Below are 21195 nucleotides of genomic sequence, written 5' to 3'. Positions count from 1 at the left end.
ATATCCTAATCTCATTAGAGGTTGAAAAATAAATCATCTCATGTTATTATAAGTACACTGTATTAAATGCTATTTGCCATCATTTAGCCCATTTCAAAGTTCAAAGTATGTACAGTATATACAACCTTGAGATTTGTCTTACAGCCACAGAACAAAGAAACCCAATAGAATCCATTAAAAAAAGACTGAAACACTCAATGTGCAGAAAAAAACAAATCATATAAACTCCAAAATTAAGCACATCACATTCAGAACTGAAGTTCACAAAAGTGAGTCCACAGCCACAAAACCAGCCATCACTGCAGCCGATCAAGGAGCCCATTAGTTTCAGGGATTAGCCTCAGTTCAGTGCAGGGATGAGTAAACCTCATGAAGCATCACTAGCCTAAGTCTATTTTCAATCCTCTTCCACAACTTCACTAAATTTCATGTCAACCATGAACTTACTGATCATTTTCCATATCCACATCCAAGTCATTCATGCATATTACGAACAAGAAACCCATCTGGTTAAGCCTTCGAGGATATAGCTCTACGGCACATGTATTAAGAGAGGAAAATGCATTTATGGACTTGCCAAGGTTGTGAAATCCAGGATAGCTCCCGAAATTGCTGGCTTAAGACATCTCCTCCATCACAATTCCAGAGGGCACAGGTTTCTTGATCTGCTTCTTTTATGGGGCATCATTTCCTCATATTAATCCAGTAGGTATGTTTCATGGGAGAACCTACTGAAGATCAGCTAAACACCAGTGACATTGTGGCTATGATCAATACCGTTCACCAATGCTCAAAAGTCTCTGAGCTGGACAAGTTCACTACGGAGGTTCAAAGCAGTTCTTTATACGTCCTGTTAGACCATTTATGTGGAGCACCATAAACACCCATTATGTAAGAGTCTATCTCAGATGTGCCTAGAAAGCCTGAGCAACAAACTACCAGAAGCTAAAGGCAAAAGTCATAACTAAAATAGGACAGGATCGTGCTTTCTTACAGAAGCTGGTGCTGGTTACAAATCAGCTGACGACCTCCATACTGTGGTTTTGGTTAGTCACATTAGTCTCACTACCCAAGTTTGCCATCAAGATCCAAACAACATTTGTGGACTTCTTTTAGGTTTCTGCCTTGATTCTAAATTACTGAGTAAAGAGGGTGGTCAATTATCAATGTCCATCCATGCCAGGTGGCAACTCTCTACCAAGATGAAGGATCTCCCTAGATGGCACGCACTGCTATTTTTTTTCCTGCCAGGGATATACTGCCTTCAGGATAACAAGCATCACCCAGCTGCTAACATCAGCCATGTGAAGGAGGCTGAGGTGTGACCTTGCAGACGTCTATAAAATCCTGATGGGCATTGATAAGGTGGATTATCACACTCTTTCAAAAGGACATGGGGAATAACTTTAAACTGAGAGGGGACGTATTTAAAGAGACCTGAGGGACATTCATACAGAGGATGTAACAGGCTGCCAGAGGAAGTGGCAGAGGTAGGTACAATTACAATGTTTTAAAGACACTTGGACAAGTTCATGGATACGAAAGGTCTAGAGAAATATGGGCCAAATGTAGGCAAATAGGACTAGCTCTAGAAGGCACAGAGTTTGCATTCACAAGTTGGGCTGAAGGGCCTGTTTCCATACTGCCTATGAGGGAGAATCTCATTTTCAACCAAGGCTCTCTCAGAGAATGAAACATAATCATCACCAGTAAGTATGCTTGTCCCTCAGGGAAGAAGGACATTCTGGCTGACAAGGCTGTCATTTGCTTTCAGTACTGGTGTGACCCCCTTATACATCAATATCTTCAACCAAATGTTTCCAGTCCTGCACATTGGCTTGGAGGAATTTTAGGTCATTCCTCCCTACACAACTGTTTCAACTCTGGGATGTCGGTGGACTTCGTTGCAGGAACTGCTTGTTCCAGGTCCTTGCACAACATTTCTATAGGACTAAGGTCAGGACTCGGCCATTCCAAAACATGAATTGTCTTTTTAAACCATTCTGTTGATGCTTTACTCTTGTCTGTTGGATCATTGTTTTGTTGCATTAGCCAACTTCCATTAAGCTTCAGGTGAGGGACTGCTACCTTGATATTCTCCTGCAAAATGTCTTGATACAATTCTGAATTCATTGCTCCCTCAACAACTGCAAGCTGTCCAGGCCCCAAGGCAGCAAAGCAGCCCAAACCATAATGCTCCTTCCACCATGCTTCATGAGATGAACTTTTGGTGTTGGTGTGCAGTGCCCTTTTCCTCCAAACATAGCAGTGTGTACTTCTGCCAAAAAGTTCAACTTTTGTCTCATCTGTCCACAGAATATTGTCCCAGAAGCATTGTGGGACATCCAGGTAGTCTTTTGCAAACTTGAGACATGCAGCAATGTTTTTTTTAAAAATGGAGAGCAGTGGTTTCCTCTGTGGTGTCCTTCCATGAACATCACTCTTGTTCAGTACTTTTCTTATAGCGGACACGAGCAGAGTTCTGGAGATTTCTGCAGGTCTTTTGCTGTTACCCTTGGGTTCTTTTTCACCTCCTTCAGCATTGCATGCTGTGTTCTTTGCAGGATATCCATCCCTAGAGAGAGTAGCAACAGTACTGAATTTCTTCCATTTGTAGACAATTTCTCTTACTGTGGACTGATGAATATTCAGGTCTTCAGAAATGCTTTTGTACCGTTTTCCAGCTTCACGCATCTCTCCAATCTTTCTTCCAAGATCCTCTGAAAGTTGTTTTGATTGAGGCACGGTGCACATAAACAGATCTTCCTTGAGATCTTTCAATAACCTGACTGTATCTTTTTTTATTGGTCAGGCACCTCTACAACCCACACCTCCAATCTCATCTCATTGATTGGAGCACCTGACTCTAAATAGCTTTTGCAGAAGGCATCCCCCAGAGGTTTACATACTTTTTCCAACAAATACATGTAATATTGGATCATTTTTCTCAATAAATAAACGAACAAGTATAATGTTTTTGTATTATTTATTTAATTGGGTTCTCTTTCACAGGTTTTAGGATTTGCATGAAGATCTGATCACATTTTATTTCATATTTATATAAAAATAGAGAAAATACTACAGGGTTAACAAACTTTCTAGCACCCCTGTATACAACTGTACCTATACACAACTCAGTCGGACATGCCAAGGTGCAACAGACAGAGCACTACAGCACAGAAAATGCACTTCAGTTCATCTAATCCTTGCCGGCCTGGCTTCGATTCTCTCTGGCAATGAGGATCATCCCCAATGGAAGACTGTGCATGCAGGAGTCCTTCATCAGAAACTTTTGAAACTGGCTTTTGGATTCCCAGACTGGGTAATTTCTGTGGCCTAGGGGAATCCTTATTACATGAACATGGAATGTGAGATTACAGGAGCTGCTCTAAGTTACCCTTCAGCCCTGTTCCCTTGTTTATCGGTTAGGCACAAACTGTTGATGATAGGTCAGGGGGTTTCCTTGATCTGTTGATGGGCCTGGCCAATGTGGCAATTCATTGCGCAGTCAACAGGCTATTAAGGGGTCCATACCAGCCAACCATTTCCCCTTCTGAGGTTACATCCAAACCCCAGTGCCTCTAGAGAGGGAGTATCCAGTGCCCTCTGACACACTGGAGATTTTCCAGGACCAGTGGGCAATGCAGGAATTGGAGCACACCTTGGAAACAGAGGACTTTCTAATCTGTTTCTAGATGTTTGAATAAGAGAATACAAGCTTATCTCTCTGATAATGGAGATGTATCACCATCAACTGTACCAGTCTTATCCTGGAATTACAGACACAGTTCCTTCTTATGCCCAATCTATACAAACTATCACGACCTAGTGCTTTTCAGACAGTTCACCAAAGACATAGCTTCATCAAATTTGACAAAAGGGTGCAAGGAGCAGGACTGGAACATGCCACATTGAACAACATTCAGATATGAGAAGGTGAGAGAAGTCAACATTTTGTATTACTCCTATTCTCTACACAAATGTGGGTTAAATGCGGAAAAAAGTTATCACATCACTCACAAATTGGACTATGCTAATCACCTGCATGCTCAAAAATAAACAGAACAATAATATGGCAACAGAACAAGACTTGAACCATTAGAAACAGAAGAGATTTTGCAGATGCTGGAAGTCCAGAGTAACACACACAAAGTACTGAAGGAGCTCAGTTGGTCAGGCAGTATCAATGGAGGGGAATAAACAATCAACATTTCACACTGAGTCTCTTCATTCAGGTCTCAGCTAGAAACACTGACTGCTTGCTGCCCTCCATAGATGCTGCCTGACCTGCTGTGTACCTCCAGCATTTTGTGTGTGTTGCTTTGAATCATTATAATGCACGCTACATTCCTTAAGATTATTTGAAAATCATACCTCAACTTCTCCTTCATCTAGCTCCCCATCATCTTCATCCTTTTTCCGCTCACGAAATGCATCTTTTCTGTCTCTTTCAGACTTCCTCTCCTCAGGCTGACTCTTTTCATTTTCTCCCTCCTTTGGTGAGTCACTGCTTTTCTCCTCAGTGCTTTGTTTCTCACTGTCCTCTGTTACAGCCCCTGGCTGTTCTTCAGGAACCTCTTCATCATAGTCCAGCTCATGTTCATCCAGGTCCCTGATGACAGAAGATGCTTCGTCCTTAGAATCATTTGCGGCTTCCTCGTCAACTTGCAAATCTTGTTTCTCAGTGGTACTTTTTTCAGCTCGCTCAGCACTACAAGTTCTTTTTGGACTCACAATATTATCGCGGTCAGATTCTACATTAGGTCGTTCCTCATTTCCACTTTCTTCACTGTAATCACCTTCCTCCCTCAACTTTTCCTCCTCTTCCTCCACCTCTGATTCATGAGTTTCCCCATCATTGTCAGGTTCACCGAAACTATGAACTTCTGCATCACTGCAATGGTCATTGTCTTCAGAATCTACACCTTCTCCCTCATTGTCTGAACGTTTGTCTATATCGTCCTCTTCATCATTTTCATGACCCCCTTCAAGCAATAAGTCGTCGTCATCATCATCCGAGAGCTGGTCCTCTGGGGAACGTGGGTCACGATCAGGACTATCAGAGACATCCATTGGAGAATAATGTTATTCTGTTATGAGAAAAAGTACATGAATATGTTTCCCCCAAAGGGCACAACTGCATTTCCACAATATACATCTCATTATTAACTTCTGCAACAAAATGGCATTCAAGTCTGAGACTCTTACAAAGTGATCTTCAATACATCTGAATTTCAGTCAAGCTTGTTATTTTCTAAGATCCAGAACGACAGTCAAGACAGTAATACATTCAACTTACCTTCTGGTATCTTTTTTCTCTTTTTCTTTTTCCCTTCCCTCTTCTTCACTGGCCTCTTACCTCCTCACTTGCCCCTGGGTCCCCTCCTCCTTCCCTTTCTCTAATGGTCTACTCTCCTCTCAGATTCCTTCTTCTTCAGCCCTTTGCCTTTCTCACCCACCTGGTTTCATCTATCACCTTCTAACTTGTCCTCCTTCCCCTCCTCCCACCTTTATATTCTGGCATCCTCCCCCTTCCTTTCCAATTCTGATGAAGGGTCTCAACCCAAAAAGTCAATTGTTTATAGAACATAGAACAGTACAGCATAGTACAGGCCCTTCGGCCCACAATGTTGTGCCGATCCTTAAACCGTGCTTCCCATATAACCCCCCACCTTAAATTCCTCCATATATCTGTCTAGTAGTCTCTTAAATTTCACTAGTGTATCTGCCTCCACTACTGACTCAGGCAGTGCATTCCACGCACCAACCACTCTCTGAGTGAAAAACGTTCCTCTAATATCCCCCTTGAACTTCTCTCCCCTTATCTTAAAGCCATGTCCTCCTGTATTGAGCAGTGGTGCCCTGAGGAAAAGGCGCTGGCAATCGACTCTATCTATTCCTCTTAGTATTTTGTACACCTCTATCATGTCTCCTCTCATCCTCCTCTCCAGAGAGTAAAGCCCTAGCTCCCTCAATCTCTGATCATAATGCATACTCTCTAAATCAGGCAGCATCCTGGTAAATCTCCTCTGTACCCTTTCCAATGCTTCCACATCCTTCCTATAGTGAGGCAACCAGAACTGGACACAGTACTCCAAGTGTGGCCTAACCAGAGTTTTACAGAGCTGCATCATTACCCCATGGCTCTTAAACTCTATCCCTTGACTTAAGCTAACACTCCATAAGCTTTCTTAACTACCCTATCTACCTGTGAGGCAACTTTCAGAGATCTGTGGACATGTACCCCCAGATCCCTCTGCTCCTCCACACTTCCAAGTATCCTGCCATTTACTTTGTACTCTGCCTTGGAGTTTGTCCTTCCATAGTGTACCACCTCACACTTCTCCGGGTTGAACTCCATCTGCCACTTCTCAGCCCACTTCTGTATCTTATCAATGTCTCTCTGCAATCTTTGACAATCCTCTACACTATCCACAACACCACCAACCTTTGTGTCATCTGCAAACTTGCTAACCCACCCTTCTACCCCCACATCCAGGTAGTTAATAAAAATCACGAAAAGTAGAGGCCCCAGAACCGATCCTTCTGTTTAACTTTATTCATTTTTATAGATACTGCCTGATCTGATGAGTTCCTTCAGTGCTTTTTGTGTTCAACTTGCAGTGCCTGGTAAGGAACAAAAATTAACTGAAACAAAGATGCACATCAACCAGCAGCAGCAATATTCCAAGCTTCAGACAGCCACAAGCCAGATGGGAGCTCTAGAGTGCTGACTCATAGAACAAGGAATAATGAAGACTCATGACCAAGATTGTTGACAAGTTAAAAGACATCTTCAGCATTACTTCTCAAATCCACAACCTTTACCTACTCTAGAAGCTGCCTAGAATTTCCCTATAGCATAGCTCTCTATTTTACTAAGCTTCATGTACCTATCTAATAGTCTCTTAAATCATTTTATCATTTACCACTTCCTGTCACTTACCTTGTGCCTAGCATCATTTTATGGACTTACAATCAATGTATACAAACTATCCTATGCATTTATATTTATTGTTTTTAAATTATTGTTGTGTTTTAGAAAACCCAGCAGAGATAAGTTTCCTAAGCTGACATAGGAAGAATTAACATCTCAGGGACTGTACTGATGAATTTTTACTCAGCCGCTTGAGATTGTTGTGACCACCTCAATCACTATTTGGTTTCCCACTGTCATCTCTCTCTCAAATTTCAAGTTACAGCAAGTGGTCCACTCAGCAGAGAAGATCATTGGCTGTCAGCTACCAATATTAAAAGACCTGCTCCCATCACCAGAAAAGAACTGGAAAAATTACTGCAGACCCCATCAAGTAGCCTTCACCTATTCACCAAATTGCCATCAAGGAGACTCTACGAGTCCATCATCACCAGGACCACACGTCATCCCTGAAGCCTCCCCAGCTACAGAACAAAACTCACTCAGGTCTATTACCCTAACTGCCCAAGCACAACATCCGTTAAAATGGTTTTTGCTGCTCTCCTTGTTCTGTTGATAGTTATTTAGTCTGTTCACATATTTGTATTTAAGGTGCACTAATTGTTGACTGTTTGCACAATTGTCTCTTAAGTGTTTGGTTACTATTGCGTTGTCTATTATGGTATCGTTCTGTGTTGACACCGATCCACAATCACTTCTGGTATGTTTCACATACTGGCAATAGACAGTAGGTGCAGGAGTAGGCCATTCGGCCCTTCTAGCCAGCACCGCCATTCACTGTGATCATTACTGATCATACACAATCAATACCCCGTTCCTGCCCTCTCCCCATATCCCTTGACTCCGCTATCTATAAGAGCTCTATCTAACTCTCTCTTGAATGCATCCAGAGACTTGGCCTCCACTGCCTTCTGGGGCAGAGCATTCCACATAATCCACCACTCTCTGGGTGAAAAAGTTTTTCCGCATCTCTGTTCTAAATGGCCTACCCCTTATTCTTAAACTGTGGCCTCTAGTTCTCACCCATCAGTGGGAACATGCTTCCTGCCTCCAGTGTGTCCAATCCCTTAATAATCTTATATGTCTCAATCAGATCCCCTCTCATCCTTCTAAATTCCAGTGTATACAAGCCCAGTCGCTCCAATCTTTCAACAGATGACAGTCCCGCCATTCCGGGAATTAACCTTGTGAACCTACGCTGCACTCCCTCAATAGCAAGAATGTCCTTCCTCAAATTTGGAAACCAAAACTGCACACAATACTCCAGGTGGGGTCTCACCAGGGCCCTGTACAGCTGCAGAAGGATCTCTTTACTCCTATATTCAATTCCTCTTGTTATAAAAGCATGCCATTAGCTTTCTTCACTGCCTGCTGTACCTGCATGCTTGCTTTCATTGACTGATGTACAAGAACACCTAGATCTCGTTGTACTTCCCCTTTTCCTAACTTGACTCCATTTAGATAGTAATCTGCCTTCCTGTTCTTGCCACCAAAGTGGATAACCTCACATTTCTCCACATTAAACTGCATCTGCCATACATTTGCCCACTCACCCAACCTGTCCAAGTCACCCTGCATTCTCATAACATCCTCCTGACATTTCACACTGCCACCCAGCTTTGTGTCATCAGCAAATTTGCTAATGTTACTTTTAATCCCTTCATCTAAATCATTAATGTATATTGTAAATAGCTGCAGTCCCAGCACTGAACCTTGCAGTACCCCACAGGTCACAGCCTGCCATTCTGAAAGGGACCCGTTAATCACTACTCTTTGTTTCCTGTCAGCCAGCCAATTTTCAATCTATGTCAGTACTCTGCCCCCAATACCATGTGCCCTAATTTTGCCCATTAATCTCCTATGTGGGACTTTATCAAAAGCTTTCTGGAAGTCAAGGTACATCCACTGGCTCTCCCTTGTCCATTTTCATAGTTACATCCTCAAAAAACTCCAGAAGATTAGTCAAGCATGATTTTCCCTTCATAAATCCATGCTGACTCGGACTGATCCTTCTACTGCTATCCAAATGTGTCGTAATTTCCTCTTTTATAATTGACTCCAGCATCTTTCCCACCACTGTCGTCAGGCTAACCGGTCTATAATTCCCTGTTTTCTCTCTCCCTCCTTTCTTGAAAAGTGGGACAACATTAGCCACCCTCCAATCAGCAGGAACTGTTCCTGAATCTATAGAACATTGGAAAATGATTACCAATGCGTCCACAATTAAGCAAGTAAAGTGATTCTGATCTTAATCCTTTTTTTTTGCCTGCATTGGATCCAGAGTAATGTTTATTTCATTGTTTTAACCTGGTGTACAAAAAAATGACATTAAATAATCTCAAAGCTTTAATTTTAAACAATCTTGCATTAGTTCAAAAAGGTGCTCACTTCAAGGATAATAGTGAAGATACAATGAGGACTGAATTGAATTTACCACCTTAACCAACGTTGCATCTTCATTCTACTCTAGCAGTACAATTTTATTTTTATTTTGAGATACAGTGCGGAACAAGCCCATCCGCCCAGTGAGCCAACAACTCATCTATTTAACACTGGCCTAATCGCAGGACAACTTACAATGACAAATTAACCTCCTAACCTGTATGTCTTTGGACTGCGGGAGGAAACGAACATGGTCACAGGGAGAATGTAAAAACTCCTCAGGTGGCGCCAAAATCCTAACTTTAGGATGTGCAAAGCTGCAATAGTTCCGCACTATCCGCTACACCACCGTGTATGCCAAGAATAACTATTCAGAATCATAACAAAAATACTCCTTGTTTTTAAAAGTTCTGGTTCTCATGAAACCTCAAACTAATGGGCAATAAGTACAGCTGCAAGATAAAGTTTGTGAATCCTTTGCAATTACCTGGTTTTCTGCATTAATTACTCATAAAATGTGGCCTGATCTTTATCTAAGACATAATACAATCTGCCTAAACTAATAATACACAATTGTATTTTTCAAGTCTTTATTGAACACATTGTTTAATCATTCACAGTCCAGGCTGCAAAAAGTATGTGATCCCTTGTATTTAATAACTGGTAGAATCTACTTTAGCAGCATTAACCTCCACCAAACGTTTCCTGTAGCTGCTGATCAGCCTTGCACAACAAGGAGGTATTTTAGATTAGAACATTCCTCCATACAAAACTGTTTCAGTTCATCAACAGTTCTGGGATACCTTGCATGAACAGCCCTCTTCAGGTCATGCCACAGCATATCAATTGGGTTAAGGTCTGGACTTGACTTAGACTTTGCCATTTGAAAACACAAATTTTCTTCTTTTTAATCTATTCTGTTGCTAATTTACTTCTGTCTTTCGGATCGTCTTTTTGCACTATCCAACTTCTATTATTAAGCTTTAGGTGATGGATCACTACCCTGGTATCCTCCTGTAAAATGTCTTGATCCAATTTTGAATTCATTGCTTGCTCAACGATTGCAGGTTGTCCAGGCTCTAAGGCAGCAAAGCAGCCCCAAACCACGATGCTCTTTCTACCATGTTTCACAGTTGGGATGAGCTTTCGGTGTTGGGTGTTTAGTGCCCTTTTCCCTCCAAACATAGCAATGTACATTTGTCTCATCTGTCCAGAGAACATTGCCTCTAAAGTATGTGGAACATCCAGGTAGTCTTTTGCAAACATGAGACATGCAGCAATGATTATTTTTAGAGAACTGTTGTTTCATCCTTGGTATCCTTCTATGAATACTTTGTGTTTTTCTTATCATGGACATATGAACAGAGACTTAAGCAAATTCTAGAGATTTCTGGAGATATTTCCTGTTACCCTTGGGTGATTTTTCACTTTCTTCAGTATTGCACATTTTGCTATTGGTGTGATCTTTTTGGGATACCCAGTCCTAGGGAGAGTAGCAAAAGTACTGAATTTCTTCCATTTTTAGACAAATTCTCTTACTGTGGACTGATGAATATTCAGGTCTTTAGAAATGCTTTTGCAGCTTTTTCCAGCTTCATGCATTTCTACAATTCTTCTAAGGTCCTCTGAAAGTTGTTTTGATCAAGAAATGGAGCATGAACAGATCTTTATTGAGAAGAGCAGGCTCTGCTGGTAACCTGACTTTGTGTGACTTTTTCTTAATTAGGGCAGGACACCTCTCATTGATTGGAACACCTGACTCCAAATAGTTTTTGTAGAAGACGTTACCCCAAAGGTTCACATACTTTTTTTGAACCTAGACTGTGATTGTTTAAATGGTGTACTCAATATTGATGAGAAGTACAATTGTCTGTGTGTTATTTGTTTAGGCAGATTGTGTTCGTCTATTACTGTGACTTAGATGAAGACCAGACCACATTTTATAATTAATGCAGAAAGGCAGGTAATTGCAAAGTGTTCACAAACTTTTGCTTGCAACTGTATGTAAATAATTAGTGACCGTGTCCAAAGCAGAAATTTAAAACTAGCAATCAAATAAAATACCACTTTCAAGTAAATATGTACATAAACATAAAGGAAGAATGTTAAACTTCTATATAATAGATAATCTTGAACAAAATTGGGTAGCTAAGACATGCCTGAAATCCCTGTGCTAAATGCAGCTCCAGGACTCTGTGCAGGAAGTGGCTCCATTTGCCTGAACCTGCGAGTCCAGTCCTTGCTGAGCAATGCACGCTATCTGGATTCGCTACACATGGCTATCGAAACCCACCCTCCCTATCTGAATTCATTGGTTTGGATACAAAGGTCCACTTTTGCTGGCCCTCTGTCAGGTGTTAAGATCAGAGCAACAACAAGGCCTCAAGCAGTGTGGCATTCAAAACTATAGCAATTCACACAGCAGAGTTTGACAGAGGCAAGTTTGTGGACAGAGCTTCATATTCAGTCAAAATAGTTAAAGGTTTTTAAAAATGTTTTTTGATTCTCAAACATTAAAAATATCTAAAATTAAGCAGACATTCAAACAGCCCTAAAAAACAAAAGCCATAAAATTGAAAACATTAAAATTAAGCAAAGTATTTTTAAAGAACAAGTTATTTCCTTTTTCCTTCCCAATTCCCAGGCTGGGTACACCTAATTAAAAATGTGGCATTTCCCTAATCAGACTTGGAGGACCCCCCAGCTGATTGAACAGCACAAGCACAGAAGTCTGATACTTATTTCAATGGTTTTAAGCTGATACAGTGTATTCTGGTTAATTGGCCTTCAGTTAATTGGGACAGCCGCTTATCTGGGGCAGCTTTAAGAGTTTATTTGGGGCACTATGCTACTTAACTGAGTCAGGAGACTGTTGCCAAAGTTCCTAACTAGCATCAGTCGCATGGCCAACAGTCACATGAACCATGCTTAGAGTTTTCAAATAGAATCAGTTGCATGTATTTCTGTTCAAAAAGCAATGGCTTTTGTCATTGATAGTTGGCGAGAAATAAACAATAATGTAGCGATGTACTACATACAGAGCTAGAGATGACACGCAGTCAGTAAGTCGTTTCGAGACTAGTTTATTCAAACTTCACGGCGCTGGCATTTAATCCCTAGCGCCCGCCCTCTCCGGGCGGAAATGATGTCAGACATGCATTACCAAATTCTCCCCCCGCGCGCTGGCTATTTGTGAGCCGGTTCACCTGCGCAGAAAGTGGGTCGCCACATAACCCCGCCCCCCCAGAACCAGCAATACACCCCCCAATGTCCACAGTCTGGATCAGCCTCCGTTTGGGAGGTCTGCCTCTGCGCCACGGTGCCTGAACCTCGACCGGCTGCGCCAAGTCCACATGGGCCGGTTTGAGTTGATCCACCGTGAAAACCTCCTCTTCCCCCCCAATGTCCAGAACGTACGTGGACCTGTTGTTGATCACCTTGAACGGCCCCTCATACGGCTGCTGTAACGGTGCCTGGTGTCTGCTCCTTCATACAAGAACAAACTTACAGTTCTGCAGGTCTTTGGGCACATGGGTCGGGGTCCGTCCGTGCTGTGAAGTCAGTACGGGGGCCAGGTTGCCGAGCCTTTTGCGTAGCCTGTCCAGGACTGCTGTGGGTTCTTCCTCTTGCCCCCTTGGGGCTGTTATGAACTCTCCCGGGACGGCCAGGGGCGCGCCGTACACCAACTCGGTTGACGAGGTGTGCAGATCCTCTTTGGGCGCTGTGCGAATTCCAAGCAGGACCCAGGGAAGCTCGTCCACCCAGTTAGGTCCTCTCAAGCGGGCCATGAGAGCAGACTTCAAGTGACGATGGAAGCGTTCCATTAGTCTGTTCGACTGTGGGTGGTAGGCAGTAGTGTGGTGTAGCTGCGTTCCTAACAGGCTGGAGGTGAACTCGGTGCCTCTGTCGGAGGTAATGTGGGCCAGTACCCCGAAACGTGCTACCCAGGTTGCGATCAGTGCTCGGGCGCAGGAATCGGCAGATGTGTCGCTGAGCGGGACCGCCTCTGGCCACCTCGTAAACCGGTCTACCATAGTTAGCAGGTACCGCGCTCCTCGGGACACTGGTAGGGGGCCCACGATATCCACATGAATGTGGTCGAACCTCCGGTAGGTGGGTTCGAACTGCTGCGGCGGGGCTTTAGTGTGCCGCTGCACCTTGGCTGTTTGGCACTACGCGCATGTTCTGGCCCATTCACTGACCTGCTTGCGAAGTCTGTGCCACGCGAGCTTGCTGGAGACCAGCCAGACGGTTGTCCTGTTAGATGGGTGAGCCAAACCGTGTATGGAGTCGAAAACTCGGCGCCTCCAAGCTGTTGGGACAATGGGGCGAGGTTGGCCGGTAGTCACGTTGCACAGGAGGGTCCTCTCACCTGGGCCTACGCGAAAGTCCTGCAGCTGCAAACCCGAGACTGCGGTCCTGTAGCTGGGCGTCTCGTCGTCTGCCTGCTGCGCCTCCGCCAGTGCTGCATAGTCCACCCCCAGGGACAGGGCCTGGACAGCTGGTCTGGAGAGTACGTCCGCCATGATGTTGTCCTTTCCCGAGACATGCTGGATGTCCGTCGTGTACTCGGAGATGTAGGACAGATGTCGTAGCTGGCGAACCGACCAGGGATCAGACACCTTCGTAAACGCGAAGGTCAACGGTTTGTGGTCCGTGAACACGGTGAACGGCCTGCCTTCTAAGAAGTACCTGAAATGCCCGATTGACAGATACAGTGCCAACTGCTCCCGATCGAAAGCACTGTACTTGAGTTCGGGTGGTTGTAAGTGCTTGCTGAGGGTTGCCAGCGCCCCTCGATGAGCTGCTCCAGCACCCCACCGACTGCTGTGTCGGATGCGTCCACAGTGAGGGCGGTCGGAACGTCCATTCTGGGGTGCACCAGCATCGCAGCATCTGCCAAGGCTTCCTTGGTTTTAATGAAAGCGGCCGCGGCCTCCTTGTCCCACATATTGTCCTTGCCGTTACCCGACATCAGGGTGCACAAAGAGCGCATGATACGGGCTGCCGAGGGGAGGAAACGGTGGTAGAAGTTCACCATACCAACGAACTCCTGTAGGCCTTTGACTGTGTTGGGCCAGGCAAAGTGACAGATCGCGTCTACCTTGGTGGGCAGAGGTGTTGCCCCGTCTTTGGTAATCCTGTGGCCCAAGAAGTCGATGGTATCGAGACTGGACTGGCATTTGGCCGGGTTGATCATGAGGCCGAAATCACTCAGGCGGGAGTAGAGCTGGCGGAGGTGGGACAGATGCTCCTGGCGACTACTGCTGGCTATAAGGATGTCGTCCAAATAGATGAACGCAAAGTCCAGGTCACGTCCCACCACATCCATTAGCCGCTGGAACATCTGTGCGGCATTCTTCAGGCCAAATGGCATTCGGAGGAACTCGAACAGGCCGAACGGGGTGATAAGTGCTGTTTTGGGGATGTCTTCAGGGTGCACCGGGAATTGATGGTATCCCCGGACGAGGTCTACTTTGGAAAATATTCTTGCCCCCGTGCAGGTTTGCTGCAAAGTCCTGTATGTGCGGCACGGGGTAGCAGTCTGGAGTGGTAGCCTCGTTCAGTCTGCAGTAGTCTCCGTATGGTCTCCAACCCCCAGCTGCTTTGGGCACCATGTGCAGAGGGGAGGCCCATGGGCTGTCGGACCTCCATACGATCCCCAATTCCTCCATCCTCTTGAACTCCTCCTTCGCCAGGCGGAGCTTTTCCGGGGGGAGCCTTCGTGCGCAGGCGTGGAGTGGTGGTCCCTTGGTCGGGATGTGGTGCTGAACCCCTTGTCTGGGCATGGCTGCCATGAACTGCGGTACCAGAATCGATGGAAAGTCCACCAGGATTCTGGTGAATTCGTTGTCCGACAGCGTGATGGAGTCCAGGTGTGGGGCCGGCAACTTGGCTTCACCCAGGGAGAACGTCTGAAAAGACTCGGCATGTACCAGTCTTTTCCCTTGCAAGTCGACCAGCAGGCTGTGAGCTCACAAGAAGTCCGCCCCCAGGAGTGGTTGGGCCACGGCGGCCAGTGTGAAGTCCCACGTGAACCGGCTGGCGCCGAACTGCAGCTGCACTGTGCGGGTGCCGTAGGTCCATATCATGCTGCCGTTTGCGGCCCTCAGGGTGGGTCCTGGCTTCCTTCACTACCTCAACAAGTTAGGAACTATGAGAGTTTGGAAGTATTGACAGTGTTGAATGTTACAATGAAAATGAAGATTTGGAGAATAATTGTATGAAGGCAATCCATGAGAGGCGCCTCGCTGAGTTTGTTCATTTACAGTCAATCGAAAGAATATGGCAACGTACACAATTAATTCCTCTATTGATAACTATTAGGAACTAACACACAGTTTTATCATGTTGCAATACTAAGACAACAGCACTACCCCAAAGAGTGCTATGCAAGGTCTTTCTTACACTCGACCATTAAACTCTATAATGAGTCAATCTATACCCAGGGAAGTAATGACCCCCTCCTCCTGTTAGACTGTTTGTGGTAACTTATTTTTTATTCTTTCTTACTTCTAATATTTGTACCTCTGTGCACTTGTAATGTTACTGTGACACAGTAATTTCCTTTGAGATTAATAAAGTATCTATCTAATATTGTTTGTCTGTATTTCACTAAAATACATAACTGGTTATTCAAACAACACACACAAAATGCTGGTGGAACACAGCAGGCCAGGCAGCATCTATAGGGAGAAGCACTGTCGACGTTTCGGGCTGAGACCCTTCGTCAGGAGTCCTGACAAAGGGTCTCAGCTCGAAACGTTGACAGTGCTTCTCCCTATAGATGCTGCCTGGCCTGCTGTGTTCCACCAGCATTTTGTGTGTGTTGTTTGAATTTCCAGCATCTGCAGATTTCTTCGTGTTAACTGGTTATTCAGTTGTAGTTTGTCTTTTTTTAATACCTTTTTTAAAACTATTTCCATGAAAATTCAGCTAATTGGGACAGCTGCTTAATTGGGCCAAAATATACTGGTCCCAATTAACTGTGATCAACTATTTCCAAATTATACTTCTAACTTCAGCCAACAAGATTTCTAAGCTTAAGACAAAATTAGAGTAACTGCAAAGCAGGCATGAAGATAAGAATTTCTGTCATTCCACACAACAGGTACAGACAGTACAGGAGGATGGAAAATGGGCAACCAAATGGCATGGCAGGACGAGGCAAGGAATCCTTGTATGATAACAACCTGTTTGTAGTACTGAATATCAATGAGAGTACTACCATCTTGAGAACAGCCACTGCAACATGACTAATTTGGATATGGGGTGGTGGAGATGACACAAATGGGGTAACCACAGAAAATGTAGGAACATTTTCAGTGATTGCTGGAGATTCAATAATTGAGGTGCTTCTACAAATAATTGTGCAAATACATTTCAAGTTTAGTTGTTATTCAACCATACGTGAATACCCAAGAATCAGCCAAACGAAACAGCGTTACTCTGGGGCCAAAGTGCACAGAAACAACGGTCATTATAAAGAGCACATTTAAAAAAGCAGTAAAATAGTCACAAAAAAATACTGCCCAGTGTTTCTCTCTGTGATTGTGGAGGCATCAAGGTGCCCACAGAAGCACTGGTCAGCTGACTGGTACCAACTACCCAGTATTATATGACAATGCAAAAAGAATCAGAGAAGTTGAACAAGAAAGATACAGGACAAGGAAGTAAGAGGAATGAGAAAGAAGCGATTGTCCCCAGGAGGTGGCATGGACCTGCTGAGTTAAATGGCCTCCTTCTGCATTGTTATAATACAAGATAGCCAATGGCATTAAGAAGGAACAGAACACTGAGAGGATATAGCAGTAAGACAATTCAGAATGGTTTTGCTCACTGCAGTTTCAAATATTCAGGTTTGAAGATGCCAGAAAGAGCCGGGAGTGAAAATGAAACAACCTCACTATTTCAACAAGTTAGTAAATATGAAGAATTTCTATTTTTCACTTTTTATTATTATTTCACATTTGCTACGTCTTCTGCTTGTTCTTTTTGTCTTGTTTTTGTTACAGAAACTGTCAGTTGGAACTTGATGTCCAGAGAGCTGCCTCGTGGAGGTTAGAGACTGGGCCCCAAAAAGGACCAAGAAACAAGCTGACTCATGGAAAAGACAAGAGATTATGAAAACTCAATTTCAAAGTGGTGAGGAAGACTGAAGCATCAAAGTGAATACAGAGGAGGGCAGTGGTCACTCCCAAAGGAGATGGTCAGCAGACGGATCAGCAGCGTTCGGACTCAGGAAGGACCGAATTTGAGTGGCACTATCCTCATGTGTGAACAAAAAGATTTTTCCAATATTCTGAGATTTATATGATTAATGGACTTTATGCTGGCTTCCTTCACTTTTTGTGTTTTCTTTCTTCTGGACAACTAGCAGGTGGGTGATCAGTTAATTTTTTGTGTGTAAAGGGAGGGGTTGGGGTTTTGATCCTACTGTCTGTTTTTTATTCACGAGTGAGGGGGTCAGGAATTGGTATTGTCTCTGCTTATTTTTCTGGGAGCAGAAAGGTCGGGGATTGTTATTGCTGCTGTTTTTATCTGTGGGGGGGGGGAGAATTTTGGGGTCTGCATTTGCTTGTTTTACTTTTTGTGCCGGGGGTGAGTTACATAACATAAGGGCCATCTGGTATATCGAACCTGCTCCGCCAATAAAATCATGGCTGATCAGGCCAAGGACTCATCTCCACCTACCTACCTTTTCCTCGTAACCTTATATCCCCCTACTATGCAAAAATCTATCCAAACTTAAATATATTTACTAAGATAGCCTCCACTGCTTCATTGGGCACAGAATTCCACAAATTCACTACTCTGTAAAAAGCAGAGTGTGGCCTCACCAGTTCCCTGGTACAGTTGCTCTAGCAATGAAGGCCAACATTCCATTTGCCTTCTTGATAGCCTGCAAACTAACCTTTTGTGATTCATGCACAAGCACTCCCAAGTCCTTCTGCACTGCAGCACGCTACAATTTGTTTTACCATTTAAATAATAATCTGCTCTTTCATTATTCCTTCCAAAGTGGATGAGCTTACATTTACCAATACTGTACTCCATCTGACAGACCCTTGCCCACTCGCTTAACTTATCTATACCTTTCTGCAGACTTTCTGTATCCTTTGCTCAATTTGCTTTTCCACTTAATTTAGTATCATCAGCAAACTTAGATACACAACACTCGGTCCTCATCGTTAACGTATATCGTGAACAGATGCAGGACCAGCCCTGACCCCTGTGGCACACAGCTCATCACTGATTGCCAACCAGAGTAACACCCATGTAGCCACTCTCTGCTTTCTATTAGCTAACCAATCCTCTATCCATGCTAATACATCACCCCCTACTCTTTGCATCCTTATCTTATGGATAAGTCTTTTGTGTGGCACCTTATCGAATGCCTTCTGGAAATCCAAGTAAATAACTTCCATCTGTTCCCCTCTATTCACTTCTGATGTAATGTGCTGATTTTGTGGTGGAAAATAGGAAACAATGATAAAGCAAAGAAAAGGCTGAGATCCTGCAGGTATTTTTTTAGGAACAAAGAAAGATTTATCAAAAAGCCGCATTCTCAGATTCCAATTCATTTGTCACATGTACATCGAAACAGAGTTTGCATTGTTTGCATGAACAACCAACACACCCAGAATGGTCAGGCCCACAATACTCTACAGAACAAAACAGAATAATCCAAGAGAAAAAGAAACATCAGTGGACCACTACTGTCCCCTTCCATAATTATTTTAAAATTAATAAAATTATGGCTACATCCACACTAGACCGGATAATTTTGAAAACGCCGGTTTCGCATAAAAACGATAGGCGTCCACACTATGCGTTTTTAAAAATATCTCTATCCACATTGAAACGGAGATTTCGGCGAATCTCCTCCTACTGGGCATGCGCAGGATACATCTACCAAAAACAAGCAACATGTTTGGTGTCGAATCTCGCTGTGAAAGTGCGCGTTTGTGTAGTTACAGACTAGAAAAACTTAAAACAACGGACAACTGTTGGCTCTCATGCAGGAGAACTTAAAAGTAAAAAAAAATACTGGAGCATACGGAGGCAACCAACAGGGAGTTCATGGACAGATTGACCCGGCTGACGACGAACATTGAAAAACTGACTAACTCTGTTGCATTAATAAAGCACCTTGTTAAATGTATAAATGCTTTAGTGTCTGCATCAGTGTTATCTTGTATTTCCATACGTTACATTAGGCTGTTACACATCTATTGTCAGAGAAGTACTTGCATAAATAGGTAAACCACCTTCATATGTGCAAGGACAGGAAACAAGGCAATGTGAGTACTTATTTATTCAGTAAGTTATGGGTCAAAGTATTTGATGAGTACATTTCTAACTCTTCTGACTTCAGTCTCGTTGCCGTCTGTTCTAAAATTGTTAGGTTGCGTTCAAGAAAACAATGAAATAGCGCGCTGCCGTCTGATAGCGTTTTCAGAAGTCTCCGGTTACCCCGTCCACACTGATCTGCCCGAGCAGCATTTTCAAAAATACCCACCCTGGAAAATATTTCTGAAAAGCTCCGGTTTCGTGGGACGAAAACGCCGTTTTAGTGTGGATGAAGGATAAAAACGAAGAGAAAAAGCTTCGGTTACGGATTTATCCGGTGTAGTATGGACGTAGCCTATGGTCACTGGTAAGTGCTTTCCCCATCATCACCTCAGTCACTTGGGAAATTATGACTCACAAATTTGATTGAGTTTCTTTTGAAGAGGTGAGAAGAGGAATGATCAGAGTAAAGAAGTAGATGTTGCCCACATGGACTTTGACAATATCCTACATGTTAAGCTGGTCTCGAAGGATAGATCATCTGGGATAAACGATGAGCTAGACAAATGTATACAAAATTTTCTTGGGAGTCAGAAATTGGTAGTACATTTTCAGTTTGGTAAATTGCAACCAGTGATGGGCCCACTGTTGTTCATCATGTATTATCAACTTGAATAAGAATGTAGTTGCACGTTTAATATGTTTGTAGATGACACCAAAATTGGAAATATAGAGGACAATAAAGAAGGTTATCAAAGTTAACAACAGCATCTAAGTCAACTGCTTAGCCCCCTGCTCTTCTCGCTTTATACATATAATTGGGTAACTAAGAACAGCTCCAATGCCATATTTAAGTTTGCTGATGTCACTGTTGTTGGCTGAATCAACATATAGAAGGGAGATTAAAAATCTAGTTGAAATGTGCCTCAACAACCTCTCACTCAACACCAGCAAAACCAAAGAGTTGATTATCGTCTATGGTCCATGAGCCAGCCCTCATTACGGGATTGAAGGTGGATGCGTCAGTAGCTTTGAATTCCTAGGTATTATTGGAGTATCCATCCTGAGACCATCACATAAGTGCCATCACAAAGAGGCACAACAGCACCTCCATTTCATCTAAGATTCGGCATGTCACCTCAAACTTTGACAAATTTCTATAAATGGCCAGTGCAGGGAATCCTAACTGGTTGCATTTCTGGTATGGAAACATCAATGCCCAGGAATAGAAACATCTCCAAAAAGTGGTAGATACAGCCCAGTCTATTGTAGACAAAGCACTCTCACCATTGAGCACATCTACAATCTACAGAGAGTGCTGTCACAAAAAAGCAGCATCTATCAAGAAACCCCACCACCCAGGCCACATTCTCTTCACTACTACCATCGAGCAGGAGGTACAGGAGCTATAGGTCCCAATCCACCAGATTTAGGAACAGTTACCCATCAACCATCAGGCTCCTGAACTGGTGTGGATAACTTCACTTACCTCAACTCTGAACTGACTCCACAACCTACTGCCTCTTTACATTTCATGTGCTCAGTACTGATTTTTTTTGCAAAATTTGTCTTCTTTTGCACAC

At 43.6% G+C, this 21195-nt stretch overlaps 1 protein-coding gene across 2 annotated transcripts in view; it reads right to left on the bottom strand.

Annotated features, from left to right (window-relative positions):
• zc3h18 (zinc finger CCCH-type containing 18) overlaps positions 1-21195 on the bottom strand; it is a 293021-nt gene that overhangs the window by 253557 nt on the left and 18269 nt on the right. For both annotated transcript variants that reach the window (XM_073070500.1, XM_073070499.1), the window contains exon 2: positions 4375-5090. In XM_073070500.1, coding sequence (XP_072926601.1) covers positions 4375-5073 — 699 coding nt within the window. In that variant the 5' untranslated portion in view covers positions 5074-5090. The remainder of the gene's footprint in view (positions 1-4374; positions 5091-21195) is intronic.

The sequence above is a fragment of the Hemitrygon akajei genome, chromosome 17 (genome assembly GCF_048418815.1).
Source record: "Hemitrygon akajei chromosome 17, sHemAka1.3, whole genome shotgun sequence".
In the NCBI taxonomy this organism is placed as follows: Eukaryota; Metazoa; Chordata; class Chondrichthyes; order Myliobatiformes; family Dasyatidae; genus Hemitrygon; species Hemitrygon akajei.
This window is presented reverse-complemented; position numbering and strand designations above follow the sequence as displayed.